Here is a 22,070-nt window from a genome sequence, read left to right on the forward strand (position 1 = left end):
CTTTATTTTTGTCTTGCGTCCCTTGCATTAGCCCAGCCCTGATGGAGGGTTGGAGCCGCAGTCCATTCGCCTGAGCTGAATTGGCAAATGCAAAGAACACGGAACCGAAAGGGGAGCGGCGGGTGAGGGGTACCATCCACAGCAGCCCGAGCTGCGCTGCGCGTTAGGGCACCGGTGGAAGCTTGTTGGATCATTGCCATGCAGCGCCCGGTGCTGGGCCTGGCAGTACGGTTGCATTGAAGCCCGCCGACGATAGCAGGGAAACAGCGTTTCTCACGCAAAAGTGCCCACTTGCACATGGAAGTTGCAGGCGCCCATGTACGTCGGAGATGGTGGCCAGGTGCACGTCGCGATTGTCCCGACCGGATTGTGACTTTGTCAGGCCCCCCGAACCGGAGGTGGGCGTGGGGCCCCCCCTCTGGATCAACCCTGGAAGTCCGACAGACGCCTCTAGACCGGGCTGGCCTCGGGCAAAAAGATGACTTGCCTACTCGTACCTTGCTGGCTGCTTTGGCATCGGTTGATCGTCAGCGGTTGAAAAGTCTGCATGCGGGACGGCCTGCGTCGAGAGGCATCGGGCGGCGGCCGCTACAGGCCGCCCCATCACACCGTCAAGCCGCAAGCCATCTCTTGGTAATTCCCGTCTCCTTGGGTCTCAACAGAAAATAATCAGATTAAGTCACCATTTCCACCGGCTCCCGATGACAAACCGAGGGGTGATGACACCATAGCGATGGTAGGTTACTTCCATGTTTGTTTGGCGTGGTCAAAGACTATGGTCAACGAGAGAGGTGGCGTTCTACCCCAAGCCCCTTCCGTTGAGGCGATTTCCGGGCGCTGTGGACTGTCTGCAGGCTCTACATCGTCACCTGGATGAGGTTGAGTGAAGTTTGCGCGTATGCGTCCATCGCAACTCCAGCCAGGCCATCCTGGCGCCGGCATATACGAGCGCAAAGAGAGGGTTTGCAGACGGCTTCCCCTCATCGATGCGCCTCTCTCGCCATGGAAGACGGTCGTTTCGGTCAGCTCGGGCCACCCCCGGCGGGCAGAATGCCGCCGGTTGTTCGCCCCACGGTGCGCGGAGCCCGAGCATCTCAGGGCCCTGCCGTTGCCATGACCGTGCCTTGCTTGCTTGTTTGCTTGCCTGCTTTCGGGCCATTTCAATGGTGCGGCATGTGGGAAGAATTCTTCTTTGTCTGCCGCACCATGTCGCTGGGTGCGGGAAGACTTTCCGCGTCCGCGGCGTATCACTACTCACTTTCCCTTCGCACGGCAGTTCCAAAAGAGGGAGCATGGGCTGTAACGCGACCGCAAATAGCAATCGAGTCTGCAGAGGGCGCGCCGACAGCGGCCGAATCAAAGAACCAGACCCGTCCCTTTTGGATCAGGGTTCCTCGTCTTGCGGCTGCCAGGACAATGAAAACCCATCCCTTGGAGGCTGAAACGTCGACTGGCCGTCAGGGCTGATTGTCAACTTGCTCTTCACCCCAGTCCACACATCATTTGGTTGTCGAGTTGAACTCGATTTTGAACGTGAAAATCGGTCGGTGTACCTACCATCTGTCAGGGTAATACGACGCGCGCTTTCTTTCATTCGTGGGCTATTGAGCAAGATGCGCTCAGCATTGGCGTGAATGCTCGCGCAGAGCGTGGTGCACGCGTCTCCCGACCACTTACACAGCCCATCAAGCCTCGTGGCTGCTTGGACCGCTGGCGCCAGGACTCTTCGGGCCAGAGGATGCTGCGAGTGACGCAAGGGCTCGGCGCCACCTCAGGTCTTGGACCGTGATCGCCCGTCAACCCGCGATGAGGGTTTTTGGCTGTTTGTTTAATTTGGCCCACGCCGTGCTTTGCTGCGAGACATTTAACCCCAGGATCGATCGTTACAATCTCGGGGTAAGGCGCGCGCGCACACCCGCAAGCGCACACTTCAGCGAGGGGGGGTGTGGTACAGCGTGCGCCAGCCTCACTTGGAGGCCCCCGGGGAGAGTGAGTTCCAATGGTTGTCAATTGGCAGGGCGATGATGAGATCTGCGCTGTAAGGGCCCCAACAGTTGTAATTGGTAATGACCACACGGATGCCCTTCTCTGGACAGCCGGGTTTTGTCAAGGTCAAGAGAGTGTGAGGTCGTCAAGCGCTGCGGCGTTGCCCACCGCCAATCACATCATTCGTGGCGGTGGGCACCCCCATTGGACCACCGACGTTGCCGTCCTCTGCTCGTAATGCAGAGCTTACTCGGGCCACGAGCAGGGCCCTGCGGGTGAGCCTTGACAGGCGCTGGGAAATGCAGCCGTGGGACGGAAAAAAATGCATCTGGAATGCATTCTCCGGCAGTTCGTCTCTACTACGCGTGGGGGGAAGGGAGGGGGCGTGTGGGAGAAGACGCTCGGTTGCAACCTTCGCGGCTAGCGGACGTGGGATTCCGGGAGAACGACGGGCAAGGTTTCTCGTCCGGGACCTCGCTCGCCTCGACCATGGCGTTGGAATCACCCTCTGGGCCATCTCTCCTTCGACACGGGCATTATCACGCCAGTTAAGCCTCCCGTTTGGCTTTTCTAGTGGCTGCGGGCGCGCGAACCCCAACGTCGCGCGGCATGTTGGGGGAGATAATCCCGGGCGTGAACACGACGACGAACAAAGTTGGGATAACGTTGGGCTCCCGGGTTATCAACTTGTGTGGCGCCACCTCATTCGCCGGGCCACGGGAGGCGGCCGCGGGAGGGGGGCCGGGGGCGCGTCGGGAGTGACCGGGAAGGGCGGGAGGCAAGGTTTGGCGCGAGACGAGAGGTGGTGATGGGCGATCCTGCTCTTTGAAGGGGGCGCAGACGTGATCATGGCGGCCTTGTTACCAATGCCCCGCCCTCAGAAGGACGAGCTCATGGCGACGGCTGGCTGATTCTTTTTGGGTTTCTTTTACCGGGAAGGTGAGAGAGGGGGGGGTGTCCGTCTGACCGAGATCCGAAAAGCAGATAGCGCGGCGGTGGCAGCGGTCCATGTGTTTGCAGTAGATGAATGCCGCGGGCGGCGGTCCGGGTATAACACCCGGGGAGGAAGCCATGTCCTTTTGTTTGTGCAAGCGCGATGCGAGACGTGAGGTCAATTTCGGCGTGGCGTGGCGGCACATGTCATGGCAAGGCGAGGGCCAGACTGACCTGGCCGAGCGCGAGCCTCTCTGTGACGTTTGGACGGCGTCACTTTGGCACGCCCTGCTGCTGGCCAGCTGGTATGGACGGGAAGCGGAAAGAGTTCCTCTTTTTGGGACGGGATGCTCGCGATGATGCGGATGCTTGGGAAGGCAGCTGGCATGTGGCCGATGCGAAAAGTCCGGGACCCGGGCTGGGCCCCCCCCGGCTGGACTCGGGGGACGTCTGCTCGGATCGGGTGATGCATGAGAGGCCTGCACAACGTCCCTCCCCGCCATGGCCCTCTTGTTTTCGTTGATTGTTGATGTGCGGGTCACGCCGGGAGGGCAACCCGCAAGTTGGCGAAGATGCGAGGGTCGGATGCTCGTGCACGGGAAGCCAGAGCGGACGGGGCAATATTTGTGCCGCTGGACAAGCAAGGCTGTGGGGAAGCCTTGCGGATCAGTCATCACGGCCGGCCTTCGTTGGCGGTGTATAGTTGGAGCAGATGGCGAGGCTGAGACGGTCGTCCATGGCTTCTGATCGTAGGCAGCAGCGCTGAAAGCGGGGTTGTTCGCTTCCGTGAAGGGCTAGATCGTCCGGCTCAGCGTCTTCGGGACAAAGTCTTCACAAGACAATACTCGTGGTGATCCCCAACCACAGGTTTGGAATGTGACTCATTCAGCACCAGCGATACTGCGAATTGGAGACGAGATACGTAGTCTTTAGAACCAGCTTCCATCCCGACATCCTGAGACCATTTGCCGTGCAGATCCTGCCTCTTCCACAACCGCAAAGTATGCCGCCCCACAAGCCCAAAGCTTGCACCCACCAGACCCTATGTGTCGACGCGTCCGACTACGGCCGCAACACGGCCGGCTTCGTCCGCGTCCCGGCTGACAAACGACTCGCCGCGGCGGTCCGCTCCGGCAGGGTCCCGAGGGGCGACCCCAGCTCCGGGTCGGCCCCGGGCCCGTCCACTTATCCCGGCCCGCTCGTCCTCCCCGACGACGACCTCGCGCTGGACCCGCTCTCCCCGCCGCAGAGCCTCCGGTCGTGGGCGACGGGCAAGTGGCGCAACCCCATCACGCCCGAGAGAAAGACGCTGTACATCGCCGACCTCCCGGCCATCGACGACAGCGCGGCGTTCATGAGGGGCTGGGCCGCGCCGGATCTCGCGGCGGCCCGCCCCAAGCCCCCCAGGGACTCGTCCAGGCCCCTGGAGCACCCAAAGGTGGAGGACGTCATGTCGTACTTCTCCGCCTTCTACCACCCGCTCCCCGTCGCGCGGCTCCCCGCGCCGCTGCGGTTCGTGAGCTGGGACGGCGGCGACGGCGCCCCGGCCCGCGGGGAGCCCGGGCCCGCGATGGTCGGGCTCGCCACGGGGCCCGACAGCATGGTGGGCATCCGCGCGCGGCCGTCGCCCGACGGGCTGGCGCGGATGCAGCTCAACCTCAAGGACCTGCTCGACGCGCTGCTCGAGGTCCTGCCCAAGGACGCGTACGCCGCGTGCATGGTGCTCGAGCAGGACCTCTACGAGGACGACGACGACGACTTTTGCTGCGGGCGGGCGTTCGGCGGGAGCCGCATCTGCGTGGTGTCGAGTTTCCGCTACCGGCCCGCCCTGGACGAGGTCCTCGGCGTCGAGAGGGAGCACATGTGGCCCGCCTCGCACTGCGCAAGGTTCGTCGAGGAGGCGGTCGAGTGGTGGCTGGAGCAGGACGAGGAGGAGCGGGCCAAGGGCGAGGGCGAGGGGGGCGGGAAGCAGGCCAAGAAGGCCAAGGGGCGGGTTGGGGCGGGCGGGGAGGTCGTTGTTGATGTGAAGAAGGTCGGGGGCACTGCGATGGGCGCTGCCGTCGAGGCCTCGAGGGGCGTCCTGGTCCCTCGGAGCCAGGACGACCTGAAGGGGCTGTGGCTGGCCCGCGTGGCGAGGACGGCGACGCACGAGATCGGCCACTGCTTGGGGCTGGGCCACTGCGTGTACTACGCGTGCGTGATGCAGGGGACGGGCGGCCTGGGGGAGGACGGGAGGCAGCCGCCCTACTTCTGCCCGGTCTGCGAGGCCAAGTTCGTGTGGGGGCTGGGGGAGATGGGGGTCGTCCGGGGCGGCAAGTTTGGCAAGTGGGAGGACGGGCGGCAGAAGGAGGTCGAGAAGGACCGGATGGAGGTCATGTGGGGGTTTTGCGAGGGGTGGAAGAGCATCGGGATGCTTGGGGGGTATGGGGGGTGGCTGGATGCCAGGTTAAGGAAGGAGTTTGCGGGTGTTTGATAGGGTGCTCGAGAGCGCGAGGCCGAAGAAGTCGACGACGGGAGGTTTGAGTTGGAGAAAGGGGGCATAGCAAGCACTGTTTCGTATGATTGTTTCTAATAAGTCATAAGCTGACAACTGCCGGCAGTGGACATCGTGATCTGAAGTTTTGTTCTTCATGATTGGGCCCGCCGACGACGACCAAGGTTAATCGATATCCCTTTATATCCAGTACGATATGTTGATTGCTTTTATTTAGATTTGTGAACGGCTGCCTCCAAGCCGAAAGTCATCACAACATGACCCTCAGTTAATGATAGATAAACAGCCTCTCGTTTTGAATACATTGGCAACAAACTCACTTAGAATATAGTCAGAATGACGGTCGTCCGCACTAACCAACATCCGACTGGTTACAGTTTGCCTTATTCGAGGTACTTTGTTATTATGCAAAGTAGCCAAAAAATCATTATTTCGTAGGGGATTCACTACCGATTGAGTCGCACCTGTCCATTCTCCCGACCTTGGGAACGTTGAACAGGCGTATCGATTGCCACGCATTGTTGCCAGCCAAAACAATATGAAATTCAAAGCGTGTGATAACGTGAAAGGCTGTCCATGTATCTCAAAACGAGGGTATACGAGGTTCGACCACAACAATTGCAGTAGAAATGCTGGCACAGCATGTGTCTCTACGACGCAGTCATACCAGCTGTGATTTGTCTCTGGTGCGCATGATAGGGCAAGCATAATCAATCATATCTTGTAAGTTCAAATAGTTTAAACGAAAAACCTCCAGGAAATACTAACGTCGTTTAGAGTTTAAGGAATGCCGAAAGTATCACGGCAAGCCGTTTTTTAAGGTCATGCGGGATACGGCAGGCTCCGAAATAACCAATATGGGCTACTCCGGACAAGTCATCCGCCACGTCTGCAATCATTTAACCAGAATTTATTATGCTGTTCATGTGCAGAACAGACCTCATGCTCGATGGCTCTTCAAGAGTATGTTCCGACGCAGTGGGTTAACATTAGGCGGAAGGTTTAAACCTCCTGTAGCTAAAATAGAATGGGCAAAACAGTTCAGCTCCCGACATTGCCAAGAGTTGGGGATTAAGTTGGGAGCGGCAAGGATTGGAGAGCCGAGCGAAAAGAACATTCGAAATAGCCACCCAAAAACAGGTCTTGATGCCAATTGTTTGCGGCGCATGAGGCCAGCGAGCTGTCGAGGTCTTGAATATATTGTGCGCAGCAAAATACGGTGTTTGGGAACGTTGGAAAAGCTGCAACCGAACCTCGCATCCTTGACGAAACTCTACCGGAGCTCCTGAAGAAACGGGAAAAATCACCGACGACGAACCACACCGTCTGATCGGGTCGCTGTGTGCAGAGTGGGTTGCTGATCCCAGAATGGCCGTCGCGTCTGACCAAATCCCGGTGCTACGCAGGATACCAGTCTGGCTCGATACCAGGAACACCCAATTCTGGCCAGTTCCTGTGAGAGATAGACTCAAACGTCTGGGACTCCTTGGTTAGAAATAGACGTCGAATGTTTGATGTTGATGGCGCGAAGGTGGAGATCCATAGCCTTAACACAGCTGTTAAGTTCCATGTGTTCATGGCCAATCCGGGGTCCATTCGCTTACGCATGAACGACAGCGGGAGAACAGCGATATCGCCGAGTCATTGGTAATAAACAAACTGGACGGGAACCCCGAAAACGAGTCCCCTGATTGGGCCGAAAACGGTGTCCGCAAAAAGAATCGCCGACACCTGCGCTGGCCACTCTTTACAGTGTCGGCCGGAATGCCGGGGATTCGGAGTAGTTCGTGTCACTTCAGGCCCCCCGAGCCCCACTCGGCTTCCAATAGTGGCAGCACTCGATGGGATGAAAGTTTTCAACATCCATATAATCGATAAGCGAGTTTGGCTTAATACCGACAACTAAGATGGAAGAGGGCCTCATGACCATGGCGCAATTGGACGCTGAAAATAGCGCCGCTCATGTCCCAAATCCACTCGTAGGGTTCACTGACATAGGCCTGGCCTCGATGGAGTGGTCAGTACTGGATGAACCCTTTAAGCGAAGGGCATATTGGCCTTTGGTATTGATTCAAAGATGGTATAAAGAAGAGCAAGATGTCTCTTCATCGAATGGAAATATTCTAGATTAGCATCCCATTCACAGGACACCAAGTTCGAGAGCCAGCACATTCTTTTCTATCTTGCCCCTTTCTTCTTTATTTTCTTCTGCACTTTGCGCAGTCCTTCTTGACGAAGATATTGACCATGTCGACAAAGCAGGTTTTGTCCCTTCTTCCCCTCCTTTTCAGCGCGGGCTGGTCATCCCCAGCGCCATTCCCGCCCAAGGGAGGCTACCCGGGGTTTGAGTCTCCGCAAAGCAAGAGGCCTGGGTTTGCTCCATCCGGTGCCGTTCCATCCTTCCCTCAGGTATCCGGTACCGTGGACCCCGTGAACAACGCGGCCAAGCCTGCGGCCAGTGGCATTCCGGGCAGTGGAGGAAACAGCACAGGCGGCGGCCCAACTCTGCCCTCGGGCTATACAAAGATCGTATTCCAAGACGACTTCTCGACGCAGCAGGCTGGCGAGCTCCCCGACTCGTCAAAGTGGACCTTTGACGTCGGGACAGGCTATCCCGGCGGCGCCACAAACTGGGGCACCCAGGAGATCCAGACCTACACCAAGGACACCAAGAACATTGCCATCTCCGAGAGCGGGACCCTGACGATCACGCCCATCAAGAGTGGCGAGGCCTGGACCTCGTCCCGCATCGAGACCAACGCCGCGCAGGACTTCACGTGTCCCGCGGGCGGCAAGCTGCGCATGGAGGCGAGCATCATGATCCCCGCGTCGGACCCGGCTACGCAGGCCGGCATCTGGCCAGCCTTCTGGTCCATGGGCTCCGCCTTCCGGACGAATGTGACCTCGTGGCCGAGCGTCGGCGAGATCGACATGCTCGAGGTGTCCAACGGCGTCGGCACCGTCTTCCACACGGCCCACTGCGGTGTCATTGACGGTGGCCCATGCAACGAGAAGACGGGCCTCAGCTCCAGCACCGAGTTCACCCGCGGCGAGTTCATCAAGGTTGCGTGCGAGGTTGACCGCTCCGGCGGCGGCGGTTTCGCCTCCGAGAAGCTCGTGTGGTACGTCAACGACAAGCAGACCAAGACGATCACGGGCCAGGAGATCGGCGACGAAGCCGTCTGGAAGAACCTTGCGCAGACGCCCAAGATGATCCTTCTCAACGTTGCCATCGGCGGCGAGTTCCCCGATGCCAAGGCCGGCACCAAGACCCCCAACGCACAGACTGTCGGCGGCGAACCCTCCAGGATGGAGGTCAAGTACATTGCCGTTTACAGCACCTAAGGCCTTGTTTATGTTGTGCCACACTTGGGTGGTACTAGATCGTTTCTCTTCTTACAGCACTTCCTCGGGTGCAGAGGTGGAGCTGGGAATCATTTTCTGTAGACAGTTTGGAAGAGCAGCTTGTATGATTTGATTTTGCGACAGGAATTGTACATTTAGCTGATTACCTACATATATGGAAGAACACACTCAGACCCGCATTGCTCCAATCCGTCTTTCCCCTCTTTGAAGAACATCCAGCTCCCTGTAAAGATGCAAACAGTTGGCTGTGATTGTGCGTATTGACTTGCTATCAGGCGGGTTTACTCAAACGCGGAGATTTCGTTATTGGAGAATTTCACAAAGACGTCATAAAATGAGCAGAGATAACAATGTTTGAACAAGGTAAATAATTGTCTTGTTATGCCACTCGGAACTGGCGTAAGTCACAGAATTACGCGATGCAACTATGTACAAAGAACTTCTAATATGTACCTGGAAGGATACACGTCCATCCTAAAACCACCTGACAAACGAATTCGTTTGCTACTCTTAGTACTGAGCAGAGCGGCGGGCCTTGCGGGCCTTGCGGCGCTTGCAGCCGGCGGCGCTGCTGGGGGCAGGGGCAGCGGCGGCAGAGGTAGAGGCAGCAGCGGCGCTGGAAGCGGGCTGGGTGACGAGGGTGGTGGGGGCAGCGGCAGCGACGCTGGTGGTAGCGGGAGCGGCGGCGGAGGTAGAGACGGCAGCGGCGCTGGTGGCAGCAGGGGCGGAGGCAGCAGCGCTGGAGGCGGGGGCGGAGCCAGAGCCAGAGTCAGAGCCGGCGCCGTAGACGGCAGGGCCGGGGATGACGTAGTTGCTGATGGTGTTGTAGATGTCTGGAGCCATGTTAGCCAAAGGTTGCCGATGTAGAGGTTTCTGCGTATGGAGACTTACTGATCAACAGACCGGGGTCGGTGGCCTTGTAGGCACCGGGGAAAGAGACACCGGCAGGGGCGGCAGTGCCGGAACCCTCGATCTTGAGCTGGTAGCAAGACATGTAGTACTGAGCACCACCCTCGGAGCCGGCGGCGTGGAGAGCGACGGTCTCGGCACGGAGGAGGTAGTCACCGGGGGCGACATCGGAGGGGATGGTAAGGCTCTGCTTGCCGCAGCCCTCGTTGATCAGGTCGTTACCCCAGGTCTGGTTGTTGGCGAAGTAGCCGGACTCGAAGATCTTGAAGAAGGGGGTGGAGCCGTCGGCGGTGGCGGCGTCGTCAACGGCGCTCAGGTAGACCATGACGGGGCCGTGGTGGGCACCACCGATGGCCTCCTTGGTGCAGTCACGGTCGTTGTGCTGGTGCATCTCGACGGTGATGGTGTCACCGGCCTTGACACCGCAGGTGGTGGTGGCAGCGGCAGAGTTGGCGTTGCAGCGCATGTCGTTGGAGGTGACATCAGCGACGGGGGAGTTGGAGGCCTGTGATTTTCATGTTTAGCATTTGTGATTCTCACTTCTGAGATTGCGTTGAGTTTGGCTTACAGGCATGCGAACGCAGCTGGACTCCTGGTCAGCGCCGTTAACCCAGAGTTGCTGGAAGATGGCGTGGCCGGCGACCATGTTGGCCATGGAGGCGGTAAGGGCGAGAGTAGAGAAAGACTTCATCTTGACGGTTTGGTGGTGGTTGGTTTTTTTGTTTGAAAAAGAAGGACGGTGATTCCGGGCGTTAGAAGCGTATGTGCACACAAAGGTGAGAAATGAGTGAAGTGACGCCGGCGTCGAGCTGAGAGAATGACTGAAAGTAATGAGTGGACAGATGAATGACTGTTCTGTTGGAGAAACAAGAAGTCTAATGCAGTCGGGGCGAGCAGACTGAGATCCTATATGTATGCCTCGAAGGAACACAGAGTTCCCTCCCCTTCTCGGCGTCCATCCCCCACCACGGGCAAGGTCAGGCCAGTTTAGAGCCGCCAAGCCTATATTCTGGATAGGGGGCCGCAATTCGTCCCACCGGCCACGACGCCGCCGCCTCGGTTCGACTATCGATCAGGGATCTTGGGCGAGCGTTAATCTCTACAGCAAGGGTGCAAAGGACTGTTTGGGACGGTGCCGCCTCGAACAACCCGTGTGGTCGGGCATTCTGGCTACGGTTCACCGCAGTTCATTGGAGCAATAATCTAGAAAGGGGTTAACGTTGTGGGGATGCCATTGTTGTGTCTAAATTGCGGGATGCGTGCCTTGCAGCTTCGGCTACGCGGGTGAAGCGCCTAGTTCGGGTTCGGTCTCCATGTCAGTGGTGCTGCGGCTTTTTCGCCTTTTCTTATTTGTCTGTTTCTGTTCCAGAAGGCGGAATCTCGTCCCAACCTGACCCCAAGCTTAATTTAACCCCTCGAAGGGCATCGCTGCTCTATTGTTGACCAACCAGTGCGGACCCCGGGCGTCTTCCACCCCTTCGCGGGTAGTCGTCCGAACCTGAAACACAAACAGCATGTACCCCTGGCGCTACTGAGTCTGATAGATAGGCCAACCTGCAAGCTGCAGTATGCAGTAGTAGTTGGTGGCGCGAAAACGTCTGCCTTGTTTGCCAACCTTTGACCAACGGTCAGAAGCATTTCGCATAAGCCCGATTCGCAACTACTGGCCTTTCAGCAGTTGACGTTGACTAGATTAAACCTTAGAATCGTGAGAGATCTACGACCACTATCATTGACTTCCGCCATACCTCTGCGTCTCCACAGACTAACCGTTTGGGAAAGTCAACCCTTTGCTTGAATCATTCCGATTGGTCCAGGGCTGCTTAGTGATCGTCATTCTCAGCATGGGTAAGAAAGACCTGTGCGACGGGATTGTGTCACCCAGAGTGGGTGGACCTGCGGGAATCACCTGGCCAAGCCAGCCAGCGCCGCTGGCCGACACGTGCGTTACGAGTAAAGGGGATTTAGGGAATACCACAGCCATTGACCAACTGTGGCTCGCTTCACAGCCGCTCTTGAGTCAATATGCCTGTTCATGCGCTTCCCTTTACGGCTGTTGATCGACTCGATTCGTTCGGCGCACTGACGCATCGATCTACTCTTGTTACATCTGGATATATTTGATCATGGAGATGAGAGTCCTTTGACGCAATGAAAAAAAAAAAGAAAAGTTGGACCATTCGCGAGCGCCTCGGCTCTCTGCGAGGATATGTGGGGATGTAATGTGGTCCATTGGCGTTTAGGGAGAATCATCTCCGAGTGAAACGAGCCTAGATCTTGGGGCGACTAAATTTTTTCCTTTCGGCCTCCCGTAAAGGGAAGAAACTAGTGCACTGCTGACCGCTGCCTGGTTAATCAGCTTGAAACCAGGGCTATCAGTTTTGCGCCTGTGTGCATGGATGATGGGGGGAGGCAATGAATGGGTGGCGGCTCCAACAGCGCACCAAAAAAATAAAATTTGACTTCCGGTATCTGGCGAGTGAAAAGAAATAAGACCAATTAGTTTGTCCATGCACGGGCGGCAGGTGAGATGTCGTACGTCATACTTCTAGAATTCCGTAGAGCACGTATCTGTCTGTATGCTGTTAACGCGATGTACGCAATGTTCATTGTGGTTGCCCACGCGGGGCCTCCTTTTTTCCTCTTTGGAAATAAATATAATAAAAACTCGGTAACACCGAATGGGCGTAGGCAAGAGAACAAACCGGAAGGCGAATTTTGGCCCGAGTTGTTTAGAAATACAACCTGAATTGAGGCCTCGACCGATTTTCCCTTGTGGCGTCTGATTCAATCTCGTCAGAAGAATGGCAACATTTACAGCAGCATGGCAACATTTTCTTTAGACTAGTTAAAGTTGCACACTACATTACAGTTCTGCCGTGACAGCTCCAGTTCCGGCAGTTGCATCCGAATAAACGTTGGCGAACCGGCGGGAGAAATAAGCTTGATGTCATAGGTTTAGCTTCTGGTTCTACCCTACTTTGGACGAGACATGCTGGCCCACTTGACCCAAGAAATCTTCTGGAAGTTGTGGATTCTCCAACTCCAACCATTTCGTCGTGCTCGTCGCTTTGTCGACAAAATCTTTCCCACCCCCTCTGTAGAATCCACACCAACTTCCTGCTTCATGCAAGAGGAGAATGCAATGCTTCGTGGCTCGGTGATTTCGGTTACTTTCCGTCCGATTCAACAACAGAAGGGGGAAACCTCGATCGAATTTTGGGGGGTTGCAAGGCATGATATTCGATAATGATGCTGCCAGAAAAATTGGCCAGGAGGTGTCGTCTGAGCGGATGATTGAGACGTTTCCAGCGACTCATACCGTTTCTCAAGACAATTGCGATTAAAGCAATGGCCGCCGCACTAAGAGATGCCCCGTCCTCAAGATCGCCGCATTGGCCACTTCGTCTGCTGTTTTTAAATCCTGTTTGAAGATTCCTGACATCGATGAGCACGTAGACGGTGACACCCTCAGACGAGGTCACTCATGGCAGAGTATTTACACCTGCGGTTAGATATCATCTGGAATGACGATCTGGCTGGGTGATGGCAGGGCGCGTGCCTATCTTCTAGTAGGTCTGTCACAAGAAAAGAGGAATCTGCCTTGCACTTCATGACATGCGCTCCAAGTTTACCGCTGGTCAGTGACAGTCATAACCTGAGGTAGCGGTGCCGGTGCGTTCCGCATTTCGACCGCAACTCTGGTGTCATGAATGCGCCTGTCGAACATCTTAAATTCGAAGACGCCCTCAAGCTCTCTGCGGATGCTAGCCAGATGTTCATGGGCTTTGAGGATCTCGTCAGGCTTGTTGTCCTGATGGACGTGGACCTTGATTAGGAACATCCAGCGGCGTCCGGGATCTGCCGGAGCCATAGTCTCCCACGATGCGGTTTGGGTGAGAGGTCCATTGTCGCCGTTCATCTGGAGGATGTAGTGTCTGGAAAGACAGAACTCGACCTCGTCTCGGAAGAACTGATACGTTTCCTCAACAGCTTCACTCTTGAATCTACACCATGTTAATACACAAGCCACTCCAACCAGCGCACACTCGACATACTGGTAGTTGTTGTCCCTCATAACAGACAACAAGTTTCGTTGATCCCAGATTTCCGTCTTCTTGCGCTGAGTCACTGATGACCGGGCCTGGGGAGGGTCGGGAAAGTCGGTCCATCGGAGAGTGCCGGGGCGCGAGTTGAAGTCCACTTCCGGAGCGGTCGGGCCGAAGTCCTTATCCTTGAATACCTCGTATCGGGCCTGGAGGATGTAGGATTGGCGACTCAATTGCTGGTGCAGATCTTTCCACAGCATCTGAATGTCTTTCCGAGGGGTCTTGACGATTGAATTCTGATTCGAAATCCCGCCGGGTTTGGCCGGACCTTTAAAGTAGAGGACGCGATGGAGACTCTGCCAGGCGGGCATGGCGCAGAGGCCACCCAAGACAGAGCAAGCCGCCTGGACGTCGTCGTCATCGACGAGTGTTGTAAGAAATAGCTCGTACATGGCGAATGGCTGGTAACGTGAGTGTGGATGTGCAACCGGCCCAAGAATAAGAGAGGCTTGTGTGAGAGTTGGTAGGGAAACTCAATGCAGGATGGATGGTGAACTTGGATGAGGTGAATGCCGGCGAAATCGCAGCCAATCGCTCGTCCACCAAATGTGCCACGGCGCACAGATCACGTGTTTTCCCGTCACCGTGCTTCCCCCAGGCACGCGGTCGCGGTTTCTTCTCCAAGAATTGACTGTGCCCCACCAGAGGCTGCAGCTTCCCCCAAACCCTCCGTCCGTCGACTGCCTGGACATGCGAACTCTGTCTGCCAGCCTCACGACTTGGGCAAGCTTCATTCGCTTCGAGCACCGAGCAGTCTTTACGGCCCGAACCATGTCGTCGTCCAATACATCGGCAGCTAAGCGGAAACTGAGAGACTCCATCTCTCCACCACCCACGAAGCGGAAAGTCCAGAGCGGAACGACTAGTAGGTGTCAACTGCCTCTACCAAGAGCAGATGCTGACATTCCGAAGAAAATGCAGTCGCAAACTTCTTCAAACCCGCGTCCCAAAAGCCCAAAGACCGTACGATCTGGACAGAACGCGCACCAAACGGTGACACTCCGGCAACTCTGCTCGTCGGCCGATACGAACCCGAGAAACCCCCTGCCGAAGCCGAGAAGAGGAGGAAGGTGGCTGCCTTTGATCTGGTATGGCAGACTGAATGAGTACCTTTGAAATACGCGCATAACATTGACGGAAACCGGCTCAGGACTCCACCTTGATCACAACCGCATCAGGCAAAAAGCATGGCGCCGATGGTACGGATTGGAAGTGGTGGCATACTTCTGTTCCCGAGAGGCTGAGGGAAATGTACAATGACGAAGGGTATGTCACCTTGGTGGTTTACAGCACGGGGCTAGCTAACGTATTCAGATATCGTATCGTGGTGCTATCCAACCAGGCTGGGCTTGTTCTCCACCCCGACCCGAAAGCGAAGACTCCAAAATCCTCCAAAGACCGTGTCTCTGCGTTCAAGCAAAAGGTCAATGCCGTCTTGACACAACTTGATATTCCCACCACCATATATGCCGCAACGGAGAAGGACTTTTACAGAAAACCACGGCCGGGAATGTGGAAGGAGCTTTGTGAAGACTATGACCTGGTTGGAGAGGTCGACTTGGCGCAGAGTATCTTCATTGGCGACGCAGGTGGTCGGATAGCCGTGTCAAAGGCGCCCAAGGATTTCAGCTGTTCCGATCGGAATTTTTCCCACAACGTTGGCATCGAATACAAGACACCAGAGGAGTTCTTTCTCGGCGAGCAACCCCGAAACTTTGTCCGGGACTTCGACCTGGTACAATATCCACTGTCTCAGAGCTCGGTTTCCTCTGGCTCAGATGCTCTGTTTGTGAAGAAGAACAAGCAGGAAATTGTTTTATGTTGCGGCCCACCTGGTGCTGGCAAGAGCACCTTCTTCTGGAAACATTTGAAGCCTTTGGGATATGAACGTGTGAATCAGGACACGTTAAAGACGTGAGTTTGTTAAGGCCTCGGTTGTCTGGCTGTTTGCTAACAGCGCGTCTGAAGTCGAGAGAAATGCGTTCATGCTGCTAAAGAGCTGTTGAGCAATGGCCAATCCGTGGCAATAGGTTCGTTGCTTGGTACATGAATTGCCGTTCCCAATCTTTAACTCCATTTCAGACAATACCAATGCCGATCCCGATACAAGAGCTGTCTGGATCCAACTGGCAGAAAAACAAAACATTCCCATCAGATGCGTTTGGTTCAAGACGCCGCTGAATGTTTGCGAACACAATGATGCCGTACGATCTATGAATGTACCTGTAAGTTCGGATTTGTGCAGATTGCAATGGGTTACGCTAACCCTATTTGCAGCTCAACCCCGAGTCTAGGGTCGCGCTGCCCAAGATGGCCTTCAACGGGTTCAAGTCACGCTTCAAAGAGCCCAAGGTCAAGGAAGGGTTCCAAGACATCACGGAGATCGATTTCACCTTCCGAGGGACCAAGGAAGAGCATGAGCTCTGGGCCAGATACTGGCTATGATCAGTCGGGCCTACTTGATGCCATACCACCATCCTGTAAGACAGTTCATGCTCTTCGAATGCCCTCCGCTCTATCACCGGCTGGCGGCTCTTGACGTTAGTGGTGATGTGGTCCATCCGCGGCGGTGTGCTGAAGGTGTGCTGAAGTACATCGAGCTACCCTAGGGTAGACACTCTGCGAATGTAACCCACAAGTTCATTTAGGCCTGAGACTGGTAGGTTCCAGCCCATAGCTGGAAAAAATTGGGAAACCTTTCTGACACAATACTTGGTAGGATTGAGCTCATCTTCGTCCTGGTAGGTTGCGGATGCACCGGAGATTGGCCAACACTGTCCCGCGCTCTAAATTTTCGGTTTTCCCGATAGTATAATCGATTCAAATATTAATGGAACACTGAACACTTTGCTATTGTAAATAATACCCGTGCTTCGGCTTCTAATAGGAAGCGGGAAAGGACGAATAGGCATACACTGTAGAACAATCAAATATGAGGATGGATATTGTCCCTTTCAAACCAAGCGAGTTGTGAAACAGGCGTCAAGAATGAGGCGGCAGATGGATATTTAGTCTACAGATCAATTCCCTTATCAGTTAGGTTGGCCCAAAGTGGCGCTGTTCGTGAAAACTGATAATTTGTGCTTCGAGTTGAACGAGCTGTAAACGAGAAGTGGGCCCGGAACGAATTGTATACGAGTACGCGGCATCTGAGGCGAGGTTCAGCTGGGCCAAGCATAGAATAGGTTGACACGGAGCTAAGCCACACAGAATGCTGCCGTATGCTGCCAACTAAAAATTACTGAGGATTTTTATCGGAGAGCCTGTTATGTCTCGCATGGCGTGAAGGGGCTGTGTTGTATGTTGCAGTCCTCAGACAGCCCCTATCTCATGGGCTCAACGGGATTTCCCTCAGGTCGAGGCAATAAAGACCACACTTCAACCCGTCTTAATCTGATGTGATTTTTTAAAACACGTTCATCATCAATTATTCTTTCATTCTCTTATTGGCCTGATTCTTTCATTTTCCTTCCACTTCTTGTTGTTATTCTGCCTTGAAATCTCAAGGTGCCAGCAATTGTCAAACCTGAGAGTATTCTACCGCCGTGCCTCATCCGCGCTTATTTATCGGATCTTATATTTGGTCGTACTTTCTAGCACGCTGCAAGCTCAATACTCGGCCGACACCATGGACCTGTTTCGTCGCAGTACCACAGAAGCCGAGTCAGCGGCACAGAATCCATTTAAGCTGTATCATTACGACCCTACGATCGCGGGTGCCGTTATTTTTGTTCTTTTGTTTCTGGTAACCACGCTCCTTCACTTCTGGCAATTGGTACGAGCAAGATGCTGGTTCCTACTCCCTCTAGGTATCGGTGGTATAAGTGAGTGCCGCCATCGCAGCGATCCGTAGCTGCTGGGCCCGTTTCGGTCTTTCCAACATAAGTCACTATCGAGCAAAAGCTGATCAAGTTTTTAATGACAGTGCAAGTGATTGGATATGCAGCGCGTGCTAAGTCTGGAGACGAAAGTCCTGATTGGACCCTGGGCCCATACATTATACAAGCAATCTTGTTGCTTGTGGCACCAGCTTTGTACGCTGCCACCATTTACATGGAACTTGGCAGAATCATCACTGTCATTGGTGGAGAAGGACATGTCTTGATCCGAAAAGAGTGGATGACCAAACTTTTCGTTACGGGTGATATCCTATCATTTGTTCTGCAAGGAGGAGGTAAGCTTTCTATCCGTATTGAAAGGACTGGGATGCTTCTGGAACGCCCCCTTCTATCTGTTTGGTGACTTTAAGTTAATAATTATTCAACAGGTGGCGGTTACCAAGCTTCTGGAACCCTCGAGGCATTGGAAAGCGGCGCCAAGGTCATCATTGCTGGCCTCTTTGTTCAACTCGTCTGCTTCGGATTCTTCATCGTTGTCGCCGTGAAGTTTCATCTTTCCGTCAATACCACTCCTACTGGTCGATCAAGCAGTGGTATCCCTTGGCGAAAACATATGATGGCGTTGTACCTGGGAAGTTTCCTGATCATGGTCCGTTCAATCTTCCGTGTCGTTGAGTACCTGCAAGGCTTTGACGGCTATCTCCTAAAACACGAGGCATATCTCTACGTCTTCGATGCACTACTCATGGTCCTCGTCATGGTATTGTTCAACTGGATTCACCCATCCGAAATTGTCGCCATTCTTGCAGGAGGTGGGTACGTTCATGAATGGAAGATGGACACCCTGCCTCAACATCGCCACGAGCGATTGGGTTGAAAGATCAAAGACTCTCGAAAGTTTCATAAAACATGTGCAAACAGAGACAAATCCATTTAAAAATCGAACTGGCCAGGGAGAAAAGAGAACAGTTACAGGCCAATAGTAGTTGGATTAAGGTCATAGAGGTTAGAACAGCTTATGAGGCGCTCTTTGTATTTTTCTTTGTCATTTTCCCATCATGTCAAGGTGTATATAAACTTGATACCACCTGTAAAATAAACTCTCAACGATGTTGAATGGTGTCAATTGATCCCAACAATTTCGAACGGACAGGCCATCCATGGTCTCCAGTAATTGCCAAGCAACTCCTCTACAACTTCGACAATGTCTTTACCCCACCCTTCTAGGAACCAGTAATAATCCAACTCATGCAGTAGCGCACCAAAAAAAGCAAAAAGGATTAGAGCTTGGGGTTGCCGTTGATGTAACAAAGTGAAGTATGACTGGGGCGCAAAGTGGATGAAAGCAAATGGACCTGCCCAACCCCTATTACAGCCCCAGCGCTGTAAAGTTTGAGCATCCATTGAGTCAAACTGCAAAATAAACATGCGGCATCTTCGCAGAATCTGAAGCGTCTCTTCGTAGACTTCGGTGTCACTACTGTTCTTCCACGTTTCCCGCACACGACAGAGCTGAATGTCCATTTCTTCCGGATTGGCATGGTCCAGGTCCAACTCCCCCCAGTTTCCAAGGTCTAACACACAGTTCATTCGACTGGTTCGCAGGTAGTCGTAGGTTGGCCCAAGAACGGCATCAACACCACGAATCATCGGAATCCACTCAGCGCCTAATACACGGTCTTTCCGAAGACGAGACACGCCGCCCTCAGCTTTGGAGAGCTGTTTTGAGATGCCGAACACGTACAAAATGTTGATAAGTGACCACACGAGTAGCGCCTCACTATTTTCGATGCTGACGTGACGAACAACCTCGTGAAATCCATCGAGAGCTTCCTTGTGATGTTGAGCTGCCTCCATGATATACTGGCTATTTTTCGGGCCTTCGATATAGGCAAGGTGTAGCGCAGCCAGACTCAGGATAGCGTGGGTCACAAAAGGATGTTCAAAACCGATTTGGGGGAAGATAACCTGCCAAAAAGAGTTGAGTTCAGGGGTCCTAAAAATTTCGACGCTGGTGCAAACGGTCCAGTGGTGCAGCAATGCCAAATCTTTGATGCTAAAGTTGAAAGAAGTGGCGAGTGATGGCCCCGATGCAACAGACTCCGTCCCGGGCGTCACAGCTACCGTCGCCGGAGGTTCTGTAGTGCTTCGCCCCAGGGGGTCGTAGTTCACGCGGGTTCCGGAGGTGGATTGTGGAGGTATTGCGCGTTCAGCCCAATTTACAGCAGGGTTATCTGCTTCATCGTTGATGGCTTTTGGGTCCTCGGGATATTCGCACGAAATCCCGCGCCGAACGCAGGATCCGCATTTCGGCCTCTCTTCGCCGCACTACGACGTCGGGTCAGTTCAATTTGCACGGCGACGAAAAGGTGGGAGGGTGACACCTTCACTCGGCGTTTCCGGCAGTCGAAACACCCGGTCTTTGATTTATGGTGTGGCCTCCGTCGCTTGACTGAAGTTTGTACCTCGTTTTTGTCAAGCAAAGACATGGGTGGCTGTCATGTAGCTTGTTAAGGGTGCTGAATGAGAAGGATGTGAATTAGGAACGAAGGTCCGGAAAGTGGCAAACGAACGAAGTTGGATGTTAAGACGAAGAACGAAGAACGAAGAACGAGGAGTTAGAACGAGAGGTGGAGAACAAAGGATGTACGTATGTCCAAGCCGAGACGCCACAATTTGACAAATGACTGACTTGGACGAGGTCCGTGCAGTCCGAGATTGCGAGTACCACGGATACATGATCCATACATCACCATGCTGCCTTAATAGGGCCTGAACGGGGATTTCTTTTTCTTTTTTCTAGAAACGGGAGAAATTTCAACTAAAGACGAATAGTGTGAATTGGTAATGAAGTGAATTCATCTACGATCTATCAAACCACTCATCACCTCAACTGACATTCCCCCCTCGCCACCCGCCCCCCCAAAAGAGAAAAAGAGAAGAAAAGCAGAAGAAAACAGGTGTAAGCTAGGTTTTTGCACGATGCGGTGAGTCTTTTCACTTGCTTCTCTCCTCCAACACATAATCATTCGATTCTGACGTATCTCCTCCCGATTTTCGCTGGTTTCCATCTTCAAGTTGTTCAACATACCAGATCAAGAAAATGGCCATCGTTACGGCCATTAGAATTGTGTCGAATACATATAGAAATATCTCGTGAGAGATGAGGTAGCCCCCATTTCCCTGTAGATACTCGATGACTCGAAAGATGCTTCGAATCAAAATGATGGCGCTTGTGATATAAAGCACAATAAGGTACCGCCTCCAGGGGATACCCCCAATAGCGGCGCCCGTGGCGCTCGTCACGAGACGGTAGTGAAAGAGAAAAGAGGTCAGGACGAAGAATCCAAAAACAATTATCTGGACAAAGAGCCCTGCGATAATGATTTTCTCGCCGATGAGGTAAAGATCCAGGGTGCCCGCAGCTTGTACACCCCCGCCTCCCGCCTGTAGGGTGAATGCAACCACGTCCCCAGCGACGAAGATCCGAGTCACCCAATCAACCGGAATCAATGAAAGATGCTCGCCTCTGACCGTTCGAATGAGACGGCCCAGTATCATGTAGATCGAGGCGGCGTATAAAGCTGGAGCGATGAGAATCAGAATAGCTTGTATGACGAACCCTCCGATTGAGAACTTGTCATAATGGCTCCAGATTCTACCGCAGTATCCTATGGTTTGAACTGTGTTTTTTGGTCAGCTTCAAACGTGATCGTTTATCACCCCCATTTCACACTTCCACAAGTTCGCGGGCCATCATCTGCGTTGTATTCAATAATGACTTACGCAAGCCACCAACAGTGAATGCGGTGAAGTAGAAAGCTCGTGCTCTATACAGACGCCAAGTGTGAAGAAGTGTAAGGATGGCGAAGACAACGACGCTGACAATCGCTGCGGGCAGTGACGGAGTGTACCGATAGAGTTGGAAGTTAAAGCCCGCACCGGGACCCTGAGGGTTCTGGGTTTCTGTTTCCATATTGGCAATTGACGGAAAGTCGAATAGAATTATCGGATGTTTGGATAAATTTGAAGGACAGAATTGGGTTGCGACAGTGAGAAATGAAACGGCAGTGTGTAAGAAGGTTCACTAAGGCTTGAGATATCTCGCATGCTGTGCCGTCCTTTTTCTACACCGGGGCAAGGTACCTTGCATTTCACTAGGCTTCGCCATTGTGTATTGAACTCGGCAACATCACCCCTGAGCCTACAGCCAAGGGAGAACGAGAGTGGCTGAGCTGCATGGCTCTTTGCCAAAACAATCCACAAAGGATACCCGCTGATTTCTTTCGGCTACCTATGTTACCTCGCACTAGCTTGTAATGAGAGGACAACGTAAGTGGTCTGTAGCCAGCCATAGCCATGCCAGCAACCTTTGCGAGCTCCATCTCAGCTACGTGTCAAGTGAGTCAAGGCGTCCATAACGATGATCGAACG

General features: G+C 54.0%; 7 protein-coding genes across 7 annotated transcripts; 4 read left to right on the forward strand and 3 right to left on the reverse strand.

Moving 5' to 3' along the window:
* Positions 1–3,922: 3,922 nt before the first annotated feature.
* EsH8_VI_001201 (archaemetzincin) lies at positions 3,923–5,392 on the forward strand (the record flags this gene model as incomplete). Its single annotated transcript, XM_083272454.1, has 1 exon — positions 3,923–5,392. The coding sequence occupies one exon, from the start codon at positions 3,923–3,925 to the stop codon at positions 5,390–5,392; it is 1,470 nt and encodes a 489-aa protein (XP_083127628.1).
* Positions 5,393–7,660: 2,268 nt separating this feature from the next.
* Positions 7,661–8,758, forward strand: EsH8_VI_001202 (glycoside hydrolase family 16 protein; the record flags this gene model as incomplete). The annotated part of the gene is made up of 1 exon (XM_083272455.1): positions 7,661–8,758. One exon carries the CDS (start codon positions 7,661–7,663, stop codon positions 8,756–8,758), a length of 1,098 nt encoding a protein of 365 aa, XP_083127629.1.
* A 531-nt stretch (positions 8,759–9,289) lies between these two features.
* On the reverse strand, positions 9,290–10,379 carry EsH8_VI_001203 (lytic polysaccharide monooxygenase auxiliary activity family 9 protein; the record flags this gene model as incomplete). Its single annotated transcript, XM_083272456.1, has 3 exons — positions 9,290–9,612; positions 9,671–10,193; positions 10,257–10,379. The coding sequence occupies 3 exons, from the start codon at positions 10,377–10,379 to the stop codon at positions 9,290–9,292; spliced, it is 969 nt and encodes a 322-aa protein (XP_083127630.1).
* Positions 10,380–13,319: 2,940 nt separating this feature from the next.
* On the reverse strand, positions 13,320–14,189 carry EsH8_VI_001204 (mediator complex, subunit Med18; the record flags this gene model as incomplete). The annotated part of the gene is made up of 2 exons (XM_083272457.1): positions 13,320–13,695; positions 13,747–14,189. The coding sequence occupies 2 exons, from the start codon at positions 14,187–14,189 to the stop codon at positions 13,320–13,322; spliced, it is 819 nt and encodes a 272-aa protein (XP_083127631.1).
* Positions 14,190–14,568: 379 nt separating this feature from the next.
* Positions 14,569–16,242, forward strand: EsH8_VI_001205 (polynucleotide kinase 3 phosphatase-domain-containing protein; the record flags this gene model as incomplete). Its single annotated transcript, XM_083272458.1, has 7 exons — positions 14,569–14,662; positions 14,710–14,885; positions 14,948–15,063; positions 15,112–15,711; positions 15,766–15,827; positions 15,880–16,022; positions 16,075–16,242. The coding sequence occupies 7 exons, from the start codon at positions 14,569–14,571 to the stop codon at positions 16,240–16,242; spliced, it is 1,359 nt and encodes a 452-aa protein (XP_083127632.1).
* Positions 16,243–17,850: 1,608 nt separating this feature from the next.
* On the forward strand, positions 17,851–18,513 carry EsH8_VI_001206 (RTA1 domain-containing protein; the record flags this gene model as incomplete). The annotated part of the gene is made up of 2 exons (XM_083272459.1): positions 17,851–17,971; positions 18,065–18,513. 2 exons carry the CDS (start codon positions 17,851–17,853, stop codon positions 18,511–18,513), a joined length of 570 nt encoding a protein of 189 aa, XP_083127633.1.
* A 2,120-nt stretch (positions 18,514–20,633) lies between these two features.
* EsH8_VI_001207 (RTA1 domain-containing protein) lies at positions 20,634–21,612 on the reverse strand (the record flags this gene model as incomplete). Its single annotated transcript, XM_083272460.1, has 2 exons — positions 20,634–21,319; positions 21,423–21,612. The coding sequence occupies 2 exons, from the start codon at positions 21,610–21,612 to the stop codon at positions 20,634–20,636; spliced, it is 876 nt and encodes a 291-aa protein (XP_083127634.1).
* Positions 21,613–22,070: the final 458 nt, after the last annotated feature.

The sequence above is a fragment of the Colletotrichum jinshuiense genome, chromosome 6, assembly GCF_051148585.1.
Source record: "Colletotrichum jinshuiense chromosome 6, complete sequence".
Classification (NCBI taxonomy): domain Eukaryota; kingdom Fungi; phylum Ascomycota; class Sordariomycetes; order Glomerellales; family Glomerellaceae; genus Colletotrichum; species Colletotrichum jinshuiense.